Source organism: Apteryx rowi, unplaced genomic scaffold (assembly GCF_003343035.1).
Source record: "Apteryx rowi isolate R43461 unplaced genomic scaffold, aptRow1 scaffold_19, whole genome shotgun sequence".
Classification (NCBI taxonomy): Eukaryota; Metazoa; Chordata; class Aves; order Apterygiformes; family Apterygidae; genus Apteryx; species Apteryx rowi.
The window spans coordinates 2635013-2659077 of NW_020448196.1; the positions used below are offsets into that span (position 1 = coordinate 2635013).

Here is a 24065-nt window from a genome sequence, read left to right on the forward strand (position 1 = left end):
GGGGAGTAAGACAAAAATGAGGGATAAAAAATTAGGTGCATAATTTCCAAAGTGCGAGGTCAGTGCAAGAGAAATAAATGAAAAAAGCAAATGGCAGGAAACATAATGTACTCAGAAAACAGCTTCTCCCCTCCTCCCATCTCCACCTTGCCTTTTATCCCCTTCTGCCCCTTGAGACAGATCTCATTTTAAAATTGCCCCCTAATGGGCATGAAAAAGCCTGTGTTTGATTCCTGCCTTCCAGGGAGGTTCATCTAAAAATAAAAAATAAAAAAAAATCCAAATTTAAAACTGACTCAGAGCCAAACTGTGAAAATAAAACCAGCACACCATGTGAGTGTCTGGACAGATCAAATAAAGTGATGTTACTGGAAGTCTACTGGAAGCCACCCTGTATGCTTTACTCACACAAGCAAGCTTTAATCCTTCCAGTATCCTGGTTTGGATGAATGGGACAATTAATTTGAGACCCTTACACACTTTTTCAAGGCCCAAAAGATAAAAGCCTACCCCAGAGGTTTGCTTGATCTTCTCCCCCTCTAGATGAATTTGTTACACCTGTTAAGCAACAAGCGTTACTTCCGTTATGGGGAAATAGTTGGGTAGGAGAGCTTTTTCTACCTTGTGTTTGCTTGCAATAAGAACCTATTCTAGCACGTCCCTAACGCTACCATAATGACTATGACTAATAACAGTATCTATAAGGTAAAAGAAGAAATGGGTGTTGTTGCAATGTTATTTAGCCAGTTAAAGACATCAGGGAAAAAAAAACAAAAAACCAACCAAAAAAACCCCACACATACATCTCTGCTCCACCCCAAACTATATCAAAAAAAGATTCAGGAAAAAGTTACCTCCTTCAGAAGAAAGAAACTTCTAGTTATAAAGACTGCAGTTTTTAGGTCTGAGAGGTTGGGATGGATACTGAAAGTCTCTGATTTCATTAAGAGAGCAGGTTAATGGGAGAAGGGATCGAAACACAACAAAACTAGACTGAGGTAGAGATGGTCTCTCTCAAAACAGGGGAAAAAAAAAGAAAAGAAAAATGTCAAAAAACACGAGGCTGTAACATCTCCTGCTTCCATGATACTTTAAAATAAAATGAAGGATTTTGTTTTAATAACAACCTCTTACTAACCTCCACATACCTTCTCTAGAACTCACCAAGTCCCCTTGCCCCCCCCTCCATAAAAGTTGAAAGATCAAATTTATTCTCTTTGTAGGCAGGTGAACATTCACACACCCAGACATAGCCACATATATATTTTATACACCTAAATATAAAATATACATTTTACAGGCACTTCAGCTTGCTCCCTGGCTGCACACAGAAACCCAAAAAATGCGTGTTCCAACAGGGTACTTATAATGGACTTCGGCTGAGGCAACGAGAACCAAAGAGCATTATAATGATGAGATTTCTGAGTGCACAACTCTAATATATACATGACTCAATGCATGGAGAGCTGATGAGCGAAACCAGCTCTCTCTCAGATGGCAACGCCACAAACTGATCTGAGCCCTGCACTTTTCATAGCAAGGACCCAATCACCCTCTGTCTTGTGCACTGCCCATTGCCTTCGCAGCTTATTGTATCGTCTTTACGACAAATTTACAGATATTAGTAGAGAATAACCCTCCTGAACCTTAGAAACAGGCCCCTGCAGCATCTGAGAAAGCATTACAGACCATTAGTAGAACCTCTGATGGCAATAAAACAGTCTAACAGAAGGAATGAATCCTTGACTGCTTTTAATATATGTTTTAGAGTAATTCCCGAAGAACTCTATTTGATATTGACAGAACCACCTTAATTTTATTCCCATTAAATTGTACAGATTTTTTTTTTCTTCTCATAAAGACAAACTTTATTTCAGTCCCAATCCTTTAAGGCTCCGAGTCGCACAAAAATAGGTGATTACATATTTATAAAATCCTGCAGCAGATTCAGACCATCATCCTACAACCAGAGTAGTTATATCCCAGCTCCAGTGAAGCCAACAGCAAAATTCCATTCACTTTGAAGGCAGAGGAAAAAGCAGGATTCAATCTCACCTTTGACTGCAAGGGAAAGGATCCAGCTTCTTACCTATGTACAGCAGCTGGCATGGCCAGGCATGCCTAGGCATCACTACAGAGCAAAAAAGAGAGCAATATCTACTTTTCAAATATGGGTTGTCTTTTTTTTTTTTTTTTTGGAAGGGAGAAAGACAGGAGCAGAGTATTTGAGGCAAGAATATTCTATGTTTAAATGTGCTGATTATTTTACAGTTTGAAAGTACTCTAGAAATACCCATCTGATCCATCTTGGTAACAAACAGCCTTGTTAGCTTATTCCTGCTGTGCCATAGGCAAGGATACAAAGGCATAGAGATGTTCAGGCCAGAATTTTCCAAAAGGCTCTAATGATCTTGAACCTCCTCAAGTACTGGGCTTTGATTTTCAACAATGTTCAGCAGGCAAAATCTCCTGCCACTTTTTAAAAGCCAAATCATAATTTCTCAGAAAAAATAATTTCTCTTTTTTGCCCACCTCACATGAAATTACACTTGCTGCCAAGCCCAGGACAGATAACATTCTGTCCTGTGTCAGCAACAAATTTCAAGTGCAGCGTCTTCTTAGGTTAGAAAGCATGTAATTGTTGAGAAACTCTCCAAAGGAAACACAGAATTTCCTTTTCTACTGCGTATACTTATAGGCAGGGAAATGTTTATACACAGAAGAGCTATTTAAAGTCATTTCTACGTTTACGCAGTACAATAAAACTTTTGCTGCCAATACCATTATACTAGCAGGCATACTAGTTAAACTATGTATTTGTTGAACCAGTTAAGAGGTCATATCCCAGGCATGTTCCAGTCATTTAAAATATGGGCACTGCATGCTGACTTCAGAGAAAAGCTGTAGAGGGATGAGAAAGAGCTTTACATAGAGCCGCATCTCAGATGAGCCATAGATATGGCTTTCTATGAAAGACAGGGAAACTTAACATCTTTCAAAAGCATGTTTACCAAAAACACCACAGTTTGTAACAGCGTCATCTGCAGGAAATGGGAAGGGAGTGGGCAAGTCGGAGGCTCATACATAGTATAACAGAAAGAACGAGCAGGCAAAACAGTAACAAGAGGAAGAAAAAAAAAAAATAGGAAGCTGCATCATGCTCAATGCATTCTTGACTTCCATTCAAAATGAGGGTTCTTAAAGGATTTAATTTGCCAGAATGCAGGAATGCCTGAGACATCAACTGCAAATGACTGAATTCTATGAATTAGCAGCTCGAAGGTGGACCCAAAGCTCGTGGAAGTCAACAAAAAGATGCCTGTCAATCTAGTGAACTTTGTTTTAGGCTCCAGGTAGATACAGATAACAATTTAAAAACCTACATAACACATCATGAAATATATTTTCCTTACTTCTTCAGAAAAGTATTGTGCTATTTGTAATCTCCAACAATATTTCAGTACAGAAAAGTCAAGAACAGAAACACTGGGGGAAAAAAGTAGTTTCTGCAGCCAGAAACTCTTACACAGAAACTTTGTTACAAAATTAATGAAGAGTTAGAAGGGACTGCTTTTCAGGGACAACAGTTTAAAGATTAGGAAATTGTAAAATAAGGCAATTCTATGATTATTTGCATTGCCTGACACAATGAATTTACCAACACTTGTACCGTAAAGAAGGAAGCTTAAGGAGGAATTTTTATGATATTTGACTGGTAAATGAAAACTGGAGTAATTCCAAATCAGAAAAACAGCTCACCTTGTTTCCTGATCTGGGCAATTTGAAACGATTATCTTTCATCAGGCTGGATAGTACCTTCTCCATCTTTATCTCTGAGACACTAAAGCAACAAAGACAAAAAAACTATGATTACTCCTCCTTTTCAATCACAACATGTAATGAGCTACAGGTTGATAATAGATTGCAAAAAAAGATTGAGATTTACACATTCAACTTGAGAATTTATCCCTGAAATGCATCAGGTCTTACCCCACAGAGCCTCATTCAGCAACCCCAGAAATGTAACTAATGGGAAATCACAACCCCAGATGAACGGGTGCTTTGACTGGAGCAGGGACACTGTTTTATAAATAAACTTGTTCCCATTACAAGTCACCGATGCACAGTCCAGGTCTAACAGGGCATCAAAATAACTGAGGGTAAAATGCAAGGAAGAATATTGTAGGCCACTGAAATTGGTCTTCTTGGTACTCAACCAGCTTAACATCCTCACTGACTTAAGTCAATTTTAGGCCTTTAATTATATTTTCCATGTTTTTTAAATTTTTCTTTCCTGGTAGTGAAAAGCACCGTGGAAATGGGGAACCATTTGGTTACATTTTCCATTAAAAGAATCACAATATAGCATTCAAGTTGCTCTAGCACTCATGCTTTTTGTAGATCACTTTATAACTATAAATAATATCTGTAACATCCATTTTGAACCCAAAGGATGTCCAACATTTTATTGTACATTAGATGCCACAGGCAGAGAGAAAAAGGATGCGTCTCCACTGTTTTGCTTGTGCAAGTGTGAGGAGGAGACAGACTGAGACATACAAATACAAGCTGGAAAGATGTGCTCCTTTCACCCTGCTGTTAACCACAACAAGTTTACCTTTCTATTTCTGTTACGTCTTGTCTCCCCTAGTTTTACTTTTTGATTCTCTGGGAGATCAGAGGCATTGCTCAACTCTCATCCAAAGGAACAAAATGTTTTGATGTTTACATCCTATTTTTTCCACCCATGTTAGCAACCATGCTCCCAAAACTGAGGAGTTTTGCACAGTTAGGTCCTTCCTCTCAGAGCGACTCAGGTTTAGAGGGAAACAGCAGAATCCCAAGGAACTTCTTCTGTCAAGCCAGCTCTCTCACAGCTTCCTTCCCTCTGGTCACATCGTACCTCTTTCCCACAAGATCTTGCATCATTCCAACATCCTGCCAAGTTGCTTCAATTAGAGTTCAGAGACGCACTTCCTCAAGGACACACTCTCCCATCCACTCATATGTTCAAAAGCCATTTCTGACGCCAAATCCATGGCTTGATTTCCTTTCCCATTTTGAGAACTCACCTTCTCTCTCATCTGAGGTGTAAAACCAAAGTCCTGCCCATTAGGGATCCCACAGCACTTTTTTAAAATACAGGAGACTCAGTCGGCTGTCATAGCCAGGTTTCACACTCAGCATTTATTTTCATTCTGTCAACTCACATTCCTCCTGTAGATTCAACCAGACGATTTATTCTCCAGCCCTATTTGCAAGTCACTACTGGGTACTGCTATGGCCCAGATACTGCAAACACTTAAGAATCTGTTTCATCTCAAAGCTTGCAAGTGGTCCCACTCAGAGGTGCATTTACAGGAGACTAGGAATTCTTCGTCCTCTTGAACACTGTCTTGTGGAGCACACACACCAGGTCACACACAGAGGAACAGCTGTGCAGCTTCAGGCCATTAATATTACAGCTGCATCCAAACTAGGTCCCATTTCCAAGCGAACTGCTCACACGGTAAAGACCGAAGTTTGCCTGCCCACATTTTCAAGTTGCTGCATTTCAGCAGTGGCAAAGGTCCTCTCTAGGAAACAGGTTCTTTTCCTTTTTACACCAGCATAAATCATAAATATTGCATGGAAGGCAAAGAGTTCATTTGAGTCTACATCAATTTAAGGAAGAGAGAAATCTGGAGGCCAAAGAATTCTCAGACTCCTCCTGAATCACAGATGGTCAGGTACGATGTACAGGTTTTGGAAAGGCAGTATTGCTGATCTTCAACTTGGTAAGTACAGAAAGAAATTATAACAACAAGGATCTCCCCTTTCTCTTCACCCAAAGATCTCAAAGTTCCTGACTAGGAGGAATGGATGAATCTTTGCTATACTCTGCATAACAGGACACCATGATCCTGACCTGTTCCCCAGTCCTTCCCCATTAACGATGCTGGGATGAACACCCTTTCTTTTGCAACCTGCTTTCTCAACCCCAGCCACCCCATCATCGCAACACAGGGAAAGGAAAAGAGCTGGTCCAGAGAAATAGTCAGCCAGTCTTGAGGCATGGCCATACTGCAGCCTGTATGGGAGACAAGCCCCCATCTTTGCATAGCTGGGACTCTCAATATAGCAGATTCCTCCACAGCGGATGGAGAGAGAGAGAAAGGCGGGGGGAATGATGGGGGAGAGAGGCAAACGGAGCATAAAAAGACAACTGAGGATTTCTCTGTTTGTTTTTGAAAAGGATAACGGTAAATTAAAACATAAATGGCAACCACTTAAGCAAGAGAAAAGTATTTCTCCCCATCCCCCCAAAGGCTGCTCTGACACAGCCATGAATGAAAACGTCAAACCTTCGACATTGATTTGTCTGAGTCGTGTCACCCCCTCGCCGATCCTCCCCTCTCCTGGCGCGCTGCCAGCTTGCAGCCGAACAGATACGTGAACGCGGTTCACGGCGGGGAGCATCGTGCGAGGGGCGCCGGGGCGGGGAGGCGGCGCCGCAGAGCGGGCTCGTGCCTTCACGCTGCTGCCTCTTCCTTTGTAAATTAGTTCGGCTGCCGTTAGGAGATAAAGAAATTACCCGATAGCTGTCGAGGCAGGCACTGCTAGATTGCACTTGAAGGGACTAAGAGAGACATAAGCAAAAAAAAGGTAAACCTCACTGACTCTGACTTTTTCCTCCTTGTTGCCTCCTCCCTTTGAAGGAAAATCTGTTAGTTACACGCAGCGCTGAGACAGAACATTTTAGAGTCTAACCTTAAAAAAAAAAAAAAAAAAGAGGAAATTCACATAAAACATCAGTGTGCATGTGCATGCATATTCGCATTTACAGTTAGGCAGAGGAGCCGCGACTTCAAGCTGCACAAAGATGGGAAAGAAAGTTGCAGAGAAGCGTACAGCCTTCCCGAGCCCCAACGGGAATTGCAGTTCTCAGCAGAGCCAAAGTGAGATCGTTTTGGCAAGGGCTAACGCTGCTTTTCCGCAGTGGAAGCCAAGGAGAGACTTCAGGTACTGGTGAAAATTAATTGCGAGCGATTTCCAATTTCAAAGGCAGTCATCCCTAATTCCGAAGCGGATTTTCATCCAGGAACAAAGCCACGTCTGCTCTCATTACTTCCGACTCTCAACATTTCTGGACTTACTCCCATGCACACTGGGGTGGGTGGAGGGGGTATAAGAAAAACTCTGGGTCAGATCCTCATCCAGTGTAGATCAGCATGGCACTATTCATTTACACCAGCTGAAGACTGCAGGGACCTGTCTCATGCTTTGTCTTCTAAGAAATACATATTTTATGAAGTATTTACATTTCAATAAACCCAGCGGGACTTGCATTTAAAAAAGAAAAAACAAATTAAAAAAACTCACAACACACACACGCAGCCCCCAACATAAAACAACAGATTTAAAATTAAGCAAAGAACAAATAAAAAATAAAAATAAAAAAAAGCAAACTCCAGCAACTTGTGCGGTCCGAGTCAAAAGCTACAAAGGTTTAGGATACAGAAACAAAAATTATCAATGCTTAAGAGGATCGGTGACAGTCCAACACATGCTGTCTTTCGCCCTCGTGCTGAATTAAATTGTCAGGATTATCACCATAATGCTCTGTTTATGAAGGGTAACGGCAATTTGTGCTGATGGCACTTGCTGCCTTTAGCTTCAAGCTGCCTTCCCCCATCTCCTCTGTAATTCATCAGCGCTCTTCCCTATTCCGTCGCCCCTTCTCACACCACGCGCTGCTACGGGAAGAGCACAGGACGCACGGCTGCAAACGGCCGAACCACCCAGCCATGCCAATCAGACGCTCACTCCTCTGATCTGAAGACTGGGGTCAAAGGAGGGAAATTGCACTCCTTTTTTGGGAAGTCCCTTATCTCCAGGGCAGCACATTTTACGAGGAACATAAACAAACAGGAAAAGACAATCCCCAGAGCTGCTTGGCTGTACTGGTTTCAGAAGCAGAGGAAAATATTCCCACAGACCTCCCGCCAGCCACTGAGCGCAGCCCTCCAAAGACTCCCGAAGAACAGCGGCTAGCTCAACAACAGGTCTCCTTAGCAGCTATAATTACCAACAGGAGTGGGTGACACCGCTCCTTAAACTGTTAAAAATAACAAAAATCAGATCAGAGCATTAACATTTAAAGCAAAAAAGAAAAAAAAAAAGAGAGGAATTTACCTTTCCTTCCTCCAACCCTTCCCAAATATTATAAAACAAAAAAATAGAACTTTCCGCTCGGAGTTAAAAATTCACAATTATGTGGGATTTCACCTTTAAATGTCAGTGCTGTTTGTTACATGAAAAAAGCCCTGTCAGCTTAGCCCTCCATGCCTTGCTGGTGTCTGCTTAATAGATAGTTACCTGGGATGATGGATGGCTCTTTGTTAGACCACTAAATGGCTCACAGCCTAGAATAAGCCTGTATTTACTGCCAACATTTGTTTATTTCAAGGATGCAAAACCAAATTCGACTCCAAGCAGCTCCACCCGACAAACACAAGAAATAAAAGAGAACTAATTTGCGCACGAGTTTACAGGGCTCCATCAACACTAGCACAGCACTAAAGGGACTTTGCTAGGCTGTTGTTCTGAAATACCAAGAGGCAGCAACGCAGGGAGCAAGAGGAGGCACATAAATCCAACCGACTGCTGAGGAGCCTTGAGACCTGATAGCACTTCTGACTAGTGGTGTTAAGCAGCATGCGGGGCTTGGGGGTTTTTTGTTTTTTTAAAAAAAAAGCAAAACAACAGGACCATGGCGCTAGCAGAGCTGGCCTAAACCTCCTCATGTGTTGGCCATCAAATAGGTAGACTGCATATTGGGTTGGTCCTTACTAGCTTGGCTTGCTCTCCTCACTCTCTACTCCCATACTCGAGCCAGTATCAGAGCAGCTTTCTCAGCTAGTTTGGAAACACACCTCGCTTCTGCTCTGCAGAGTCCGCCTCCCTACTTGCCTTCCAGGACCACACCGGGCACTGACCATTTGCAAAAACCTCTACTATTCCTGTCACAAGCCACTTACACAGCAAATCTTGGCCAATTACCTGCCAGATATGACCCACAGCTCCCTAGCTATTTCTCTGCCGGATCTCTCCTGAAGAGAGAGCACAATCTCCGACAATATGGTGCTATGCAGGCAGATGGCCAGTTAGCATTTGACAGGCTCATTTGACTTGTGATCTCCACGTAGCCACGATTTGAACCCAGGGCCACAGAGATAACAACCAAGTGCAAAGGATCTCCGACTATCGTCTCCTCTCTGCCCCTCGCCACCCACACGCGCTCGCAATCTGTCAGGCTGATGATTTTCACACACTTTCCTTCTCTCCTTTTGCTATTCTGGGGCTGGTCCTGGATCACAAAGATTAATAAATTCTTATTAAAACCTGCACGAGATACAGTCCCGCTGAAAGTGCCATGGAAGGTTAATTAGCGAGGATGAGCTGAAACTTTTGTTCGCGTTTCTGACTCACTTAATCTTGTGAGAAGCCAGCAAGCTGACATATTCTGCCTCCGAAGGCGCCAGGACAAGCAGGCTGTTCCCGTGACAGCCAATGCGAGCCGTCCTCCCAATCCGGTGGATGTATTCCGCAGGTGAAGCCGGAGCGTTATACTTCAAAAAGGGAACATGAGAAGGGAAAGGAGGAATTAACAGAACGCAGCGTGTTAATTATAAACGAGACACTCGGTCTGCTCATCTGAAACAAAAGGGATCTTAGCAAAACCCATATGCCGCGCCTGCCTCAAAGCGGTCTGTTTATCAAGAACCCCTTGGACTCATCCCTGTAACCATCACTCAACCCCCTCAGCCACAGCAGTTTTTTGACATTTGAATGTGACACATTGGCCGACTTTCAGATAATAGGACAGTTTCCCCGTCTCAGTGTCTCTCTTTGCTTTTTACATTTTATTTCTATACACGCACGTCAGGAACCTGTTTGGTTCCCTTAAAAAAAAAGAAAAGAAAAGAAAAGAAAAAAACCCCCCAAAACTCAAACCAAGCCACCCCCAGGAACGCCCGCACAGAGCGGGAAGCTGTCTGCTCTGCACTTCGGAGGAAAGCCAGAAAAGACAAGACAGTGCATTTAAATTCAGAGGTCAGCTAAATTGTTTTGTTTTGATTAAAGCGAATCATAGCTGGTTACTGGATGGAAAAAGAAACCTGGGGTAGATGGGGGAATAAGTCCTTTAGGCTTACTTGGCATCTTCACTACAGAAACGTTGTTTAAAGCCCCCGCTAGTATAGCAGCGCCTCTCATTTACTTCACTGGGAATCAAAAATGCCCAGCCATTTGCAAGATCTGAAAAAGGGTGACATATTTCCCTCCCTTTAACCTCCCCCCATTCTTCCCCCCCTCCTCTCTTTCCTGGAAAAATGAACATTGCACAGAGATACTGCTTAGAAATGAGCCCTCAGCAGTTTAACTGGAAAAAAAACAACAACCAAAGCCCACTCTAGTGTTTATACCTGTGCCCTCTGGCAAAGTTTCTACTGGCTAGAGGTGTGAGTAAGATGCTGTGAGCAATCTAATTGCTCCCTGCAGGTCCTTGCTCTTGGACACAGCTCTCAGGACAGCTGAGATTTCGCCTTCTGGACACACAGAAGTCTCCCAGGGCTTTAGGTAATTTGCACTACGTTCTAACACTGGCAACCATATCTTTGCTTAAATTATATTAATATACAGATCGGGGAATTAAAGACCTCACTTCCCCAGCCTTCTCTGACTAGCTAGTTCCTACAAAATTTTTTCCTTTTTTAAAAGCACAAAATTAAAATCAAGTTTGTCACCTGAAGGGATGAGATAGAAATTAAAAGGTTGCTTTGTTGAGGCTCTGTGCCCTGCTCTTTTTTAGCCAGGTGTCACTTGATACGTGAGAATCTCTGGCTCAGTTTTTCCTCTGAATTTTCCAATTCAACTAACCTTTTTAAATTTTTATTTTTATTTATTTATTTTTACAAAAATGAAATCTGCTGCATGCCAGCAGTTTCTTCTTTGAAATTACAGGTTGCTGGTTTTAAGGTTCAGTTCTTCTCCCTTACTTTTTATTTTATTTTTTTAAGAACAACATTTCTGTCAACACCAATGGAGCAGTACTGTTTTTTTCTTCCTAGGGAAAATCTGAACCACTCCATTCTCCTACGCGCTCACAGCCACCCCAGTCCCAACCTAACAAAGCCTAACTTGAAACAATTAAGTCATCGCACAGGAATCGTCGGGCTACTCTGATGTTTAAAGTCAAGATTGCACTTAAGTTCCTCATTTAACTGAATCCTCAGCAATATCGGAAAAGCAAAAACATAGAACTGCTGAAGAGATGGCCAGCACTTCACAGGATTTGGCTTCTGGAGGTGGGATGGAGGGGTGTTTCCTCCCAGCCAGCAGAATATTATTACGCAGCTGATGATACTGGAGTTATGGAAGAGGAAAACAGACTGTCAAAACCAAAAACATGATAGACACGCCATGTCTTAGCAAAAACTTGAGTCCCAGTCCTGCAGCCAGGAACACATGGGCCTCCCACACCTGTGGGCATCAGCAAAGACAATCCAACTGCAGAAAGAGGATGTGGACCGGGAAGGGATTTAATCTGAGCAAGCCTGCACTTAACATGTACACACACACACACACACACACGCAAAACCTACCTGTATGATCCATGTAACTTGAGGCAGGTCTAGTCCACGTGCTGCAACATCCTTTAAAATTAATAAGGAAATTACTGAGGTAATAATGCTTTGAAAATATCAGCAAAGTTATACCTCTTCTTGGCTGGTGATTATGCTGGGAAACAACCGGCTACACCAGTAGGAATTTTATGTGCCTAGTTTGGGGAGAGACGGACTGAAGGTCAGAAATAAAACTGAGCTTTTAAAATGCAGGGAAGATTTTTAACAGACTAATACAATACAAAATGTTCTATTACTATGGGCCAAAGGCTGGAGGATATAAAAATACTTATTTCAGGAGAGTGTTGTGGAATTACAGCAGTCTGCTACAGTCCCTTTCCGCTACGGCAGACAGAACCTGCTGTCTTAACGGTAATGCAACCTTTGCTTCTTCAGTTTGTTTCACTGAGGAAAACAGACCTGATGGTAGCACCTATTAACCAAACAGTGAGAGAGGCAGAGTTTAGTCTCGGGAAAGCAACATTACCTCTGAACACAACTTTCTCCACAGCAGGCCTAAGAACTAAAACCAGGCTGCTAGCGGTAAAAAGGAAAACGTCCACAAAGTAAATGATAAAGAATCCCGGGCCTCGAGTAGAACACCCAAATGTGCACTGATCTCCAGCTATGACTAATTAGTTGTTTCCTAGGTGATGGACCTAAAGTTGAGGAGCAGATGACTTGCAGGTCACCTGGCTCTATGATAAGAGGGCCAGCAAGCAACTTAGCAGAGTCTGCAGAAAGCTGGAGGACAGCTCAAAGAGATGGGACTTCAGCTAGCCCTTAGATTTGCACCAAGCTGGCTTTGATTTGGAGAAACAAAACTCAGCCCTGAAGAAAAGAGTCTGAAGCTGCTGTCAGGAGTGTTATTTGATGTGCCAGCTGGTGAGAAAACCTATCAACTTGGAGAAGGACTTGAGTGAGACCCTTTGGTTATCCACAGCCAGTACAGTTCATAAAACATATCCTTTCAAGGAGAAAAGAGAGCTTAAATACTGTTCAAAAAAGAGAGAAAGAGTGCAAATGTGTTTCAATCTCCTTCTTGATTTTCTGTTCATTAGTAATGTCCTCACATACTCTTTGGATTTTACATTCACCACGCACAATACAGAGCAGGTGTGCAGATTTAACTCTGTTAGGAAATGTTTTGGAACACGTGTATCTTTTAGCTAGTTGCAAAATAGAATATATTAAGAACGTAAGCAGGAGCTTAATGTACTAAAAATGTGTCAGCCACCCACTGAAGTGTTTTCATGCAACTCTCACACACGTTAAAAGACTAGGAAGCTGATGTTTTGGCAGCAAAGGCCTTCCCACAAGCACTAGCCAGGTTGCTTTGTGGCTCCAACTGCAGTAAAAGAGGAGACACCTTCCACATCGCCCACTCTGAAATAATACACATTTTCGCTCCAGCACACTCATTAAGAAACAACTTGTTCCCAGAGTCAGATGAACAGATGCACAAAAAGCCATTTAAAGGAGGTTGGAGAAAATAAATCAAGAGAATTCAGGAAACATGTACAGCAGTTACCAGGATAACAAGCTTATAAACTCTACAGCACGATCAAACAGGAGCTGAATTCTGATTCCGATTTGGCTCTGTTATATATTTCCACGCTGACTAGTCAGTGGCTTTTGGTCTTTTTCCGTACTGTGCTTTCTGACACCTAGCTGTCTAGGAAAGGCTGTGGCTGATGAGAGGGCTCTGACCTTGGGACAGGGTCAGTTTACCTAAAAAACACAGATAGCCAAGCATCCAAGCGGTCAGCAGCAGGCACCTCCAACACGGGAGGCGGAGCAGCCGGCAGGGCGCAGGAGCCATTCCATCCCTCCAAGGCGAGCCATCCCTCCTCAGTCATCAGAATTCTTTCCCCCCTTTCAAGACACCTTTTCTCAACACCTCTGGCTGGAAAACCACTGCCACAATACAGGATTGCTCCCGTGTACATTTGTCAAAGCAAGTACAAAAGCTGAAAGGTTAACTGAAGGCCTAATAAACAGCCAGGGACAACATTTTAGGAGGAGGCACGCTCCCATCATCAGCCTTGTGTTCACTGCTGCTTTCACAGTGCCATGAGCTCCACTCGCTGTTACTGACATATATCAGCAGTTATTCTCTTGGGTTTTACCTTGGCCTTCTTTCAGAAGTGTCTTGGGATTTACTGGTAATTGGAGTGTTTTGCAAACTCTCAAAGATTCTTCAGTATCAGTCCACCTGCATCTCCTGTATATCCTTTTCCTCAAAGCTCCTACTAGACAGCAGCAAAGCAGAATTAGGATAAAAAGTCTGAATTGATTTGCCTTCCTCTGCTGGTAGAGCCCATAAGCTTCTTGCTTCTCAAATCTTTAGAAAATGCTTTGGGGTCATCTTACCAGGAAAGAGAATACAGCTCAAGCAACAATTACCCGGTTTTACTAGCACTACCTTTAGTCCATACACAGAAGCACATAGCTGCTACCAGTGCCCCCCAAGAAGCCCAATGGATTTTCCATTTACTATCCTCCCTTCGTTTCCATTGCCCTAGATGGCATTCCCCTTTCCATGCATGACCTCGCACAACCATTGCTTAATAAGACGGAGATCAAGAATATGACATTTCAGCAGTTCACTGCTGATTCCTTTCAGTGGGTGATGGAAAGGAGTATTAAGACACTATCTCACAGGAGCAAAGAGAAAGAAACTGCATCAGTGCAATTTTAAAGAAAACCCAGACACCAACCAAACACAATAACCAGAAGACTTAACCGTGTTCCTGGCCTGATCCCAACTGGAAGCCACAGAAAGGCACAATATCAAGGCACAACCCACGCGAGGACCCTCACAGTTGCTGACATTTCTGCTCCTAACAATTCATATTACTGGACTGTACTCGCTGCCTGGGACAGGGGCGGGTGCAAGGGAACGGAGGGCAAAAGGCCATGCAGAAAGCAAGGCCCATTGCTGCAGAACTTCAGAACTAACAAACAGAGCCATAAAACTTTTGCAAGGGCCTTGGTTTGCTCAGTCCCTCTCATGCAACCTAATTAGGGCAAAGGAAATTGCTAAAGTTGCTTTTGAAAGACACTCAATGGTGAGGTCTTGAAGGCCCTGCGCTTGACAATTGGCTGCCTACATGTGGCCTAGAAGTACAGATGGAAGGCAGCTTGCTCAGGTGCCAGGCTGTCAGTTGGATTAAAATGACTCATTTATTTACCAAAGAACCTCACAAAGTGCTTTAGCTAACAGGCAGAGAGGGCCTAACGGCTCTCCAAGCTGGGGAAGAAGCTCTCGCGCCTTCCCGGCCTGCCAAAAGTCATTACTGCCGAGTGTGGAAAGCCATCAGCAGGGTAGAGACCCCCGTCGGCAGGGTGACAGATTGGGCTGCGTAATCAGAGGAGGAAGGAGAGAGCACAGAAGCTGTCAGAGGCGAAAGCTCTTGGCTGGGGCCGCCAGAAAACTGGCAAGATGAGTTAGCGTGACTGAGTAAACAGCAAACAATCTCCAAATGATCTTTCCTCTCTCCCTGGAAGAGATGAACTTGTTTAAAAGGCACATCCCAAAGGAAGTTGCAAAGAACTTCAGTGAAGGAGAGAGAAATAAATCTGGATGAGACCCTCTGAGATATGTGGCCCTTCTTTATTTTCTTGTCTGCCAGCCTATTTTGTCTGGCAAAAATATTTTATGGAATATATTAATATACATATGACATAGAGCAAATTAATAAAAGGAACAGCAGGTCCCATTGCTTACTAGAGCGGAAAGATGGGTGGAGAACATGGCATAAGGGACAAGGAAAGGACAGCAACATTATTTGCATTGGTCTTATGTGAGCCAGGTTTCAAAATTTTGTGGGCACAAATTCACATAAATGATTCTGCAGTGAAAAAGGACAGAACCGTCTTCCTGCAAAACATTTTTGCTGATATGAAGAACAGTGTCAGAAAAAGCAATGCCCTCAGAGGCAGGAGGTGGTCACAGTGCCTGGCTGCCCTTTGGACATCTGCGTTGGGGAGGCACCTGTAATGTGGGACTAGTGCAAAGTGTATCTCTATATTAAGGTGTCCATATGGTCCCCATTACTGTGGTAACAGGCCACCTCCTGGTTTCAATGCATTTGTCCTCCCAACATCTCTGTAAGGTAGAACAGTGCTACTCTCCCCATTTCACAGACGGGGAGCTGAAGCACAGAGAGATATTGGACCCAGACATTCAACTTACTGTGCTTAACATGCTAACCGCATGCCAGCTGAGCCATAGTAACTGTTAAGACTTGCATCCTTGCCTTGCAGTAAATGCAAAGTAGCTTAGATTGCAATAAAGGCGGGTTATGATAAATGCATCACCTTACATTACCCTCTTCACTGCAATCCCGGCTAATTCACATTACCTTCCATTTATGACAGGTCAGGAGCAAACACGCAACTAGCAGTGCTCAGCTGACATGTGGCTACTTGCCTTGTCATCACAACTCCACATCCACTTGGGTGGAGTCAGTGGCATAGCAGGAAACCAAACCATATCCCCAGTGTCTCAAGGTGGGATCCCATCCACTGGGATTGCTTTATCCAACTTATTCGTCCTTATACCCTGTCAACAGCTGCACGTTTCCTGGCAGATTTTTCCTGCCACAGGCTGCATTTCCCTTCAAACTGTTTCACCCAGGAACTGATATCCCAGTGAAACACAGAATAGTGATTGCAATGATTCTGCTTTATCTTGCTCTAAAACTGAGCCTTCACTGTCTTTCTAAAATCACTAAACTGAAATTTCAGTAACAAGACATGTCCCTGAAATTTCCCATTCCTGTCAGCATGTGCATGAAGGATAACAAAGTTAAGCTGTCTAACGTTTAGCATCTTCAAAACACTTCATCTACACCAGTGAATGAATAAGCCTTGCTACCCTCCTCATTTGAGACTCTTAAATTTTATCTTCATATAGCAGGAAATTAAGTTATAGTTAGACTTATGCACTGCAAAGATGCAATGGTTTGATCAAGGTCAAAATGCAAAGGCTGTACACACACAGGGCCAAGACCAGCATGTAACAAGTACATTTTTACAGGTGATACCATACATAATTTGGCAACTTTAAGTCAAACACTCCTACATACATGTCAGTCCTAGTTTGATCTGTGGGCATAAAAATAAGATAAAAGTCAGCTCCACACACTCTGGAAAAAAAAAAATTGCAACTAGTTTCCTTTAAGAATATGTGCTGCAAGAACAGGAGTCATTTCAGAGCTGGAGAGGGTTTCTCAGCTCTAATTACTCCCGATCGCTGTAATTTACAAGTTTGCGGTGGGTAGAAATCGCCAAGATTCACACATTTTCAGATCAACAGCTGCCACTATTAGAGAGCAAATCGTGCAGCCTTCTGCACCACTGCAGCAGGCTAGCTGTGGCACCGACAGGTCAGAAACGAGAAGCGGAAGGTGCCACCACAACACAAGGGTGCCAGCAAACTTCAGTAGAGGACAATTTCTCCCTCAGCACCCTTGAAGGAGGCTTGAAGGGCAAAGCATGGAGAGCAGCAAAGCATGTGCATTTCTAATGACAGAGTCCTCTGGTTGGGCTTCCCTTCCATCCCTGCAGGTTTTTGTTTTTAACCTTGGGGTAGTCATTAAGCTGGGAAATATCACATTACATCCAATTTACCTGGCAGTTATGGGGCATGCTACAAATTAGGATTGCTTTCTATTGACTGCACGTAGAGGGCAAGGTTCCAGCTTCAAATGAACAGATTTTTCCAGACATAAGGCCATGCAAAATACTAGGAGGAGCTTGTATAAGAGGATATACACTTTTTCTGTATATGGTGCCTTACAGCAAAAGGTTATATAATTGTTTATATAGAGGGCACCAGTTCTTATTTTTATATGAGATGCAGAAAAAGGAGATGACTTTTCTCAAGGTCAGATAGTGAGCTGGAATTAGAGCTCAGTGCCAAGTCCCCTGTTCTACCATTAGGTATCAGGTGGGTCCATTAGTGTGTAGCTGCAGAAGGACTGTAAGTTACTTACAGTGCAAAGCAAGATGCCAGTCTTGGATTTTAGGAACTCCTGGAACACCTCTGTTCTTTCCTAGAGGATTAAAAAAGGCAAAAAGACATGCACATTACAATCAGCCATAAAGGAAAATAGCTAATGTAACAATTTAACTACTATGCCTCGTTCATTATGTCATGTCCAGTTTCCAAAGCAAAGGAATTCACTCCAAGAGCTCCAGTCAAACTCTTCTTGCAAATGAAAAATCTACAGCACAGAGATGTGGTCCCAGGTAGGAAGGCACAGTGTCTGGGGTAAGCCCAAATGCATGTGATCAAATCAAAGCAGCCAACACTTCCACAGTTTGCAGAGAAGCATGGCTTGTGTATGTCAAAAAAATGTCACTATTTTACACGGAGATAGGACCCACAGAAGATTAGGCAGGGGCAACAACACCACTGGCATACTTTTGAGGCAACACAGGCTTTTGTGAATGCATCAGAAAGCTGAAACGTGTCCATCACTTGACAAACATCTGTCCAGCCACACAACAGGCATAGTGGATAAACCCATTTTGGTCACACAGGGATACAGTTGCATCACAGGACACCAGTCCCATCAGGTGCCCAATGGGGCATGCAAACAGCCATCAGACGGGCCATGCAAATACCAGATACCGGGGATGCTCAGCCACCCAGCCACCCCTGTGAACTGCTTTGGGATAAGAGTCTCCAAAGCAAGAGGGCAGAAAGTCCTGGCCAGAGACCCCCACCCCAGGGTGGCAAGGAGGCAGCAGCCACAGAGCTCTTGGGGTGCCGTCCCGTGACCTTAACACAAGAAACAACCTTGTCCAGACAAGAGTTGTCCTGAGGGTTCCTGGGCACCCAGGCCTCTGGCAATGAGACCAGGGCATCTCCACTGAGAATCAGTGGCAGGCGCTCCTCAGCCTTGTCCTCATCTCTGGTCGGTACCAGTGGGATTCCTGCAGCCCTCACTTTTAATATGAGCACAGACTGCCGGGGAGGATTGCCCACCCCACCTGGATCCCAGATTGCCTTGCCAACAGTCTTTGAGCCCCTGAGCCCCAGAACTGCAGGAGCCCACTAATACCACTCCTCATTTACCTTCAGAGCCTCTTGCTTTGTCAGTCCTGAGACCTTCCTGAGCGCACATTATCAGTTGCACTAACTTACTAACTACTTTTTTTTTTTTTTTTTTTTTTAAAAGCAACGGAAAATGATTCTCCAACACACGACATTTGCTATCAAACAAGGTAAACTCTAAGTACCAGTAACCAGAGGCCTCAGTAGCATTTGGTCTCCATGCTTGCCAGTACCACCTATCCATACATTTCTCCTCTCCCCAGATGAGGGAAATGACTGCACACACATTTCCTCAGTTTTATTCCATTTACTCTTTCCATTTCCATAGCTCAGACGGTCTCTGGCTTCAAAAAATACCATACCTGTTTTCTGCCTATCCCTTCTGCACCTCCTTCCAAAATATCCTTGTCTCCATGTTCCCAGCCTTCCTCCTCAGAGCTCTAGATAGGAGTTAAGTGAATGGCCCGCTATACTGACGGTATAGAAGAAACCTTATACACTTCACTCCCAGCTAGATGTATTGTTCAAGAAAAGAAGGGAAACTTGGGCCTTGCCGACACACTGAACCCTCTGCTGACAAAAATTAAAGAAGAGAGCGCGCTGTATCTTGTTGACAATGACAGCAGCCGTGCTCAGCAGTACCATATGGGATCCACAATTTAGCTCCATTAATGCTCTTAATTTGAAGACATCAAGCACTAATTACACACTGGGTACTAAAAAGGCAAAACCCTTCCCCTGGTGCCAGCTACTTAGTGGTGTTCTGTTGCCTTAACAGCTGGTCAGGGTAGAGTTGGGCCAGACCAGGCCTGCTCACTCGCTCAGGCAGGCAGGTTGAGGAAAGGCCAGAATGCAGGGACAACGAAGCACATGTTTCTGGTCTCCACAGGATGGGAATGAGTGAGAAAAACAATGGCTCTTCACCTCTTGCTTCATCAGAAGAGCTCTATTCATTTACCACCTCTGCTGTGCAGCTCAGAGTAGAGCAGTAACTCTCTCCATCACAGACCAAGAGCAGGACCAGGGGCTGAACTTTCAAGGGAGTTCCCTCAGCTATTGAAAGAACCACTGCAGTAACAGCTTATGTGATACTCTTCTCCTGACTTCTGAGTCTTCTGTGGCAAACCCCATGCTCATCATCCATACCCACCCTGCTAAAACCCAGAGTTATTTTGGGATAATCCCTATTATATTGCTATTATTCCATTCCAGGGAAAAGAGCTACCTATTGATACACTTTTTTTTTTTTTTTTTTTTTTTTTTAAAAAACAAAAGCCAAACTGTTCCATCCTTTAGTAATGGGGGACAAATTATTAGGTGGTAATGTTTTGGGGCTTGGATGAGGTTCTTTCTGGCATTAAAAGCACTTTTTGACTGCATGAGAGAGAAGCATGGATACATAAATGGTTTAAGTGTGCCCACTGGGAATACTGAACGGCTGCCTCAGCCTGCTGAAATAACACCTTTTGCCTCTTCAGCTGTGTTTTTCAGATACAGCTACCAAAGTCCTTTCCAGAAGTGGGCCAATATCCTTATTCTCATTAGCAGATGGAAGAGTGAGGCCCCTAGAGGTGAAATGACTCTGTCCTCTCTTCTGCCCTCCTCCCCAAAATAACCACACAATAAATCATAGGGAGTAAGGAACAAAACAGGGTATCCTGACTTTTTGGTAATGCTTACTTCCTGTTCCATGTTGCCATGCAGTCGTAGAAATTGGAAGTGTGCAGAGGAGACAGACAAACATTCACGTTGTTCAGACTCTAGACCTCCTGAAAGGACCTTTAGGAGGAGCTCATAGTGGAATTCCACTTGTTCACAGCTGGAGAAAAAGACGATCATCTTATTGCGTTTTTCAAACTGCAAGAAAAACAAGAATAATTGCACAAGACCAGTTCCACAATCCTCTGCCACTTCCCTGATCTTATGATATCTAAGTGACTTTCACTTCTGGAGATGCAACTATTTAGGAAGATACATTATGAAGTTTGACAGCGAATGCTAAGCCCACAAAGAAGCATGAGTATAGGTGGCACAGGTATCTCATTTTTCAGCATGAAAGACATAAGAACACCTCAGCTCTCTTGTGGCTAACTGTATAGTACATGCAGTTCAAAGCCCTAGATCTAATACAAGCTACCCTTGATAAAGAAAGAGATATAGGAGTTGGAAAGGACAAAGAGCCACTTAGTGATATAAATGCAAATAGAGCCTCACCTTGCACTTCTCAAGGATAAAAGCTGCTAAAGTGACAAGCCTCAATTTGCTGGGGACCATTATGACATACTGCTTGAGCTTCTCTGGAACAGCAAAGTTTTCCTGGTCCATGAACATTGATGAACTAATGGCTTCTTTACCTTCTTGTGATGCTGGTTTGAGCCTGTCCTGTATTTTATCTGCTATGGAAATGCTGATGGGATCATTCAAACTGATATCAGCCAGCCGTGTTACTCCTAAACCACAGAAAATAAAACATACATGAAGCCCCATCTCGGGTACAACTGGTGATGATGTAATCACATAAAGAACAACTACGGTAACTCCTGTGAAAAGTGGTGAATGGCAAGAAACTAATGTTAGTCATGTCTCAGACCCGGACAAAGCACTTTAGCAAACATCAGGCTCTTCAGGGCTTAGTCAGGCTTACTTGCTGTGGACTCCACCAAAAGTATCACCAGACTTTATTCCAGCCAACTGTGTTATTTTACATTATATAAATGTCTTGGCCAGAAAGACAGCATTTCACAATCTAGTTTTTTTCAAACGTGTGTGGAAAAAAACTCAGACCTGCACCCTATCAAAAGTGCAGGAATCATGAGGCCTGGCTCAATTCCTGCCTCAACAACCAGCTCCTTGTATGATACTGAGTGAATTACACTCATTGCTCATTAGCCTTGTGCCTTGATTCTATATCCATAAGACAAAAAGACAGTGTGTCCCAGCCTCCTGGTGACTTTGCACTGGAATTTGCATGACATGTAAGGACCATGTAAATACATATGCTGACAGAAATCCCAGTAATGAAAGACAAGTGTAGTAAGCCCAACGAAATCAATGAGCAATATTCCACTTACTGCAAAGGGCTTCAGCCTGGACCATAATAGACAACCACATATTTTGCAATTGCCCGTGAATTATTAGGCTAAAAGAGACATCATCTGTCTTTAACTTACCTTCTGTAAGGGTGGCTGAGAGCAGGACATTCTGGCGTGTTTCTCTCTCAGCATTTAAAGCATTGAGTATCACAGCAATATCCTTCTCAAAGCCCAGGTCCAGAATCCTGCAAAAATGACAGAGATGGTAAAAGATGCTATAGGAAAGAACAAAGAAAAGAAAGTCTTAAGGCTACATGAGCTAATTAGGAATACGGGAAGTACCAGAGTAGATGAGACCTTTGGCCTATCTAGCTTCCTATTCAATTTTCAACTTCGGCCAGGGTCAGATACTTCAGGAGACAGTGAGAAAATCTCTGCAATGAAAAGTTGTAAATAATCTGTCCAAAAGGGACTTTTCTTCCTAACTCCATGCATTTGGTACTAGGTTGATGACCTAGAGGATGAAGGGTTTAAGATCTCTCTCCATCTCTTTTTTAATATTTAATACATTATCCAGTGTACATGTGGAGGGTCTTGTTATTCTTGTTCATATTTAAACTTGGAAGTTACCTGTCTGCTTCATCAATAATCAGCCACTGAGTACGACGAAAATGGATACATTCTGTGGACTTGATATGATCAACCAGGCGACCAGGAGTTGAAATGAGGATATTTATCCCTTTACGTAATCTGTTAGGGGTGGGAAATCAAATAAAGAAAATATACAGATTACCAATAACAGGAACCCATGAGAGTCAGGAACTCCAGCATACAGAAAAGAAATCATGGCCATAGTGAAAGTAGCAGAGTCAATACTTTCTCCCTAATTAAAACTGAAATTTCTTGCATAGCTAAATATTATTCTGCATCATCACTGAAATTCATAGAGGCATACTCAGCAGTAAGGACAAGGTGAAAAGAAACATTAATAATATAAAAAACAAAAGATCAAAAACACTCAAGCTAGTTTTTTTTTAAATTGAATACTTTTCACTCTCAAAAGTAAGCTCATTTTGTGTATGCTAATGGATTGACGAATGAAAATTTCATTTTGGATTGCTAGCATTTGATTTATGAAAGGAGAAGAGAATGAGACTTAACTCCATGAAATCCCTTCTCCAGAAAGCAATTTCCCCCATAACAAATACTGTAGACAGCACTTGGTGGTAAGCAAATACAGGTGTTTGTCAGAAGAGGAAAAAAAAACCAAAAACCTGACACAAGGGATCATCTCCTCAGAAGGTTCATCAACATTTTAGAAACAGATCCAACTGAGGGAAGTGAATACTTCCTGCTGACCTAGTCACTGTATCTGTGTAAGATCCAGGGGGATCACAGCTTGATCCAAACTCACAATCCTATCTCCCAATAAGAAAAGCACTCCAAAGACGAGCGACAGATGAAAAGGAGGTATGGCAGAAGAAGAACCCAAAATACAATTTTAAAAGTTGGTTTCCTACCTGGCTTTTTCTGATTTTCTTTTTTCTCCCCCCATTAGCACTCCAGGCACAACCCAGGCAAATGGCTATAGAAAAGAAAACCAAGACCAATATGGTTTCTTAAAAAAGAGACAGTCTCTAATCCAAAACTGATTTTTCTTGACAAAAAGAGAGAGGACGGGGGCTGACAGCAGCGTGCGTCTGATCTGATCTATCAGACAGTCTACATGCACCGTCTCACCCACAGCTAAATATCAATGGTACCCTTAATTCTAGCCATGTAACTTGCTTCCCACACTGTCTGGGAAGATGGAAATGCAACCATTTTTGCACCACTTTCAGTAACATAATAATAATTCTTTTCCTTCTCCCCCTGTAGCCTAAATGTTCAAAGACAAGCTACAATGCTATTTCTTCATCTTGCCTTTAAGCAACATCCTCCCGTGGCCAAGCAAGATTCATGAACACCACCACCTTTAAAGTTCATATATACGTACACATAACCGCAAGCACACAGTCACCATGTCTGTGCACATTAAACATCAGTCTCATTGACACTGGCAGTTCTTGCTATTTAACGAGGCCCAACTCTTCACCCAATCCTGTGTTGCCCAATTTTTACACAGGAAATAATCAAAACACAGGACTGCCATTGCCTCACTCAAGAGGTAACATGGGACAGAAGCAGAGCACAACTTGTAAAGACTGTACAAACACGTGACTGGTAAATAGGCTTAAGTTTGCACAGGTCATTGCGTGCCAGAAATGATGATACAGTTGTCTACAAAAGAGCTCCTTT

At 43.0% G+C, this 24065-nt stretch overlaps 1 protein-coding gene across 1 annotated transcript in view; it reads right to left on the minus strand.

Moving 5' to 3' along the window:
- DDX31 (DEAD-box helicase 31) overlaps positions 1 to 24065 on the minus strand; it is a 48835-nt gene that overhangs the window by 18967 nt on the left and 5803 nt on the right. Inside the window, exons 10-19 of the mRNA XM_026062061.1 lie at positions 23288 to 23352; positions 22398 to 22517; positions 21906 to 22012; positions 20950 to 21185; positions 20416 to 20592; positions 17669 to 17728; positions 11646 to 11696; positions 9472 to 9611; positions 6345 to 6548; positions 3760 to 3841 (exon numbers count right to left, since the gene is read on the minus strand). Of these exons, the coding sequence (XP_025917846.1) occupies positions 3760 to 3841; positions 6345 to 6548; positions 9472 to 9611; positions 11646 to 11696; positions 17669 to 17728; positions 20416 to 20592; positions 20950 to 21185; positions 21906 to 22012; positions 22398 to 22517; positions 23288 to 23352 (1242 nt within the window). The remainder of the gene's footprint in view (positions 1 to 3759; positions 3842 to 6344; positions 6549 to 9471; positions 9612 to 11645; positions 11697 to 17668; positions 17729 to 20415; positions 20593 to 20949; positions 21186 to 21905; positions 22013 to 22397; positions 22518 to 23287; positions 23353 to 24065) is intronic.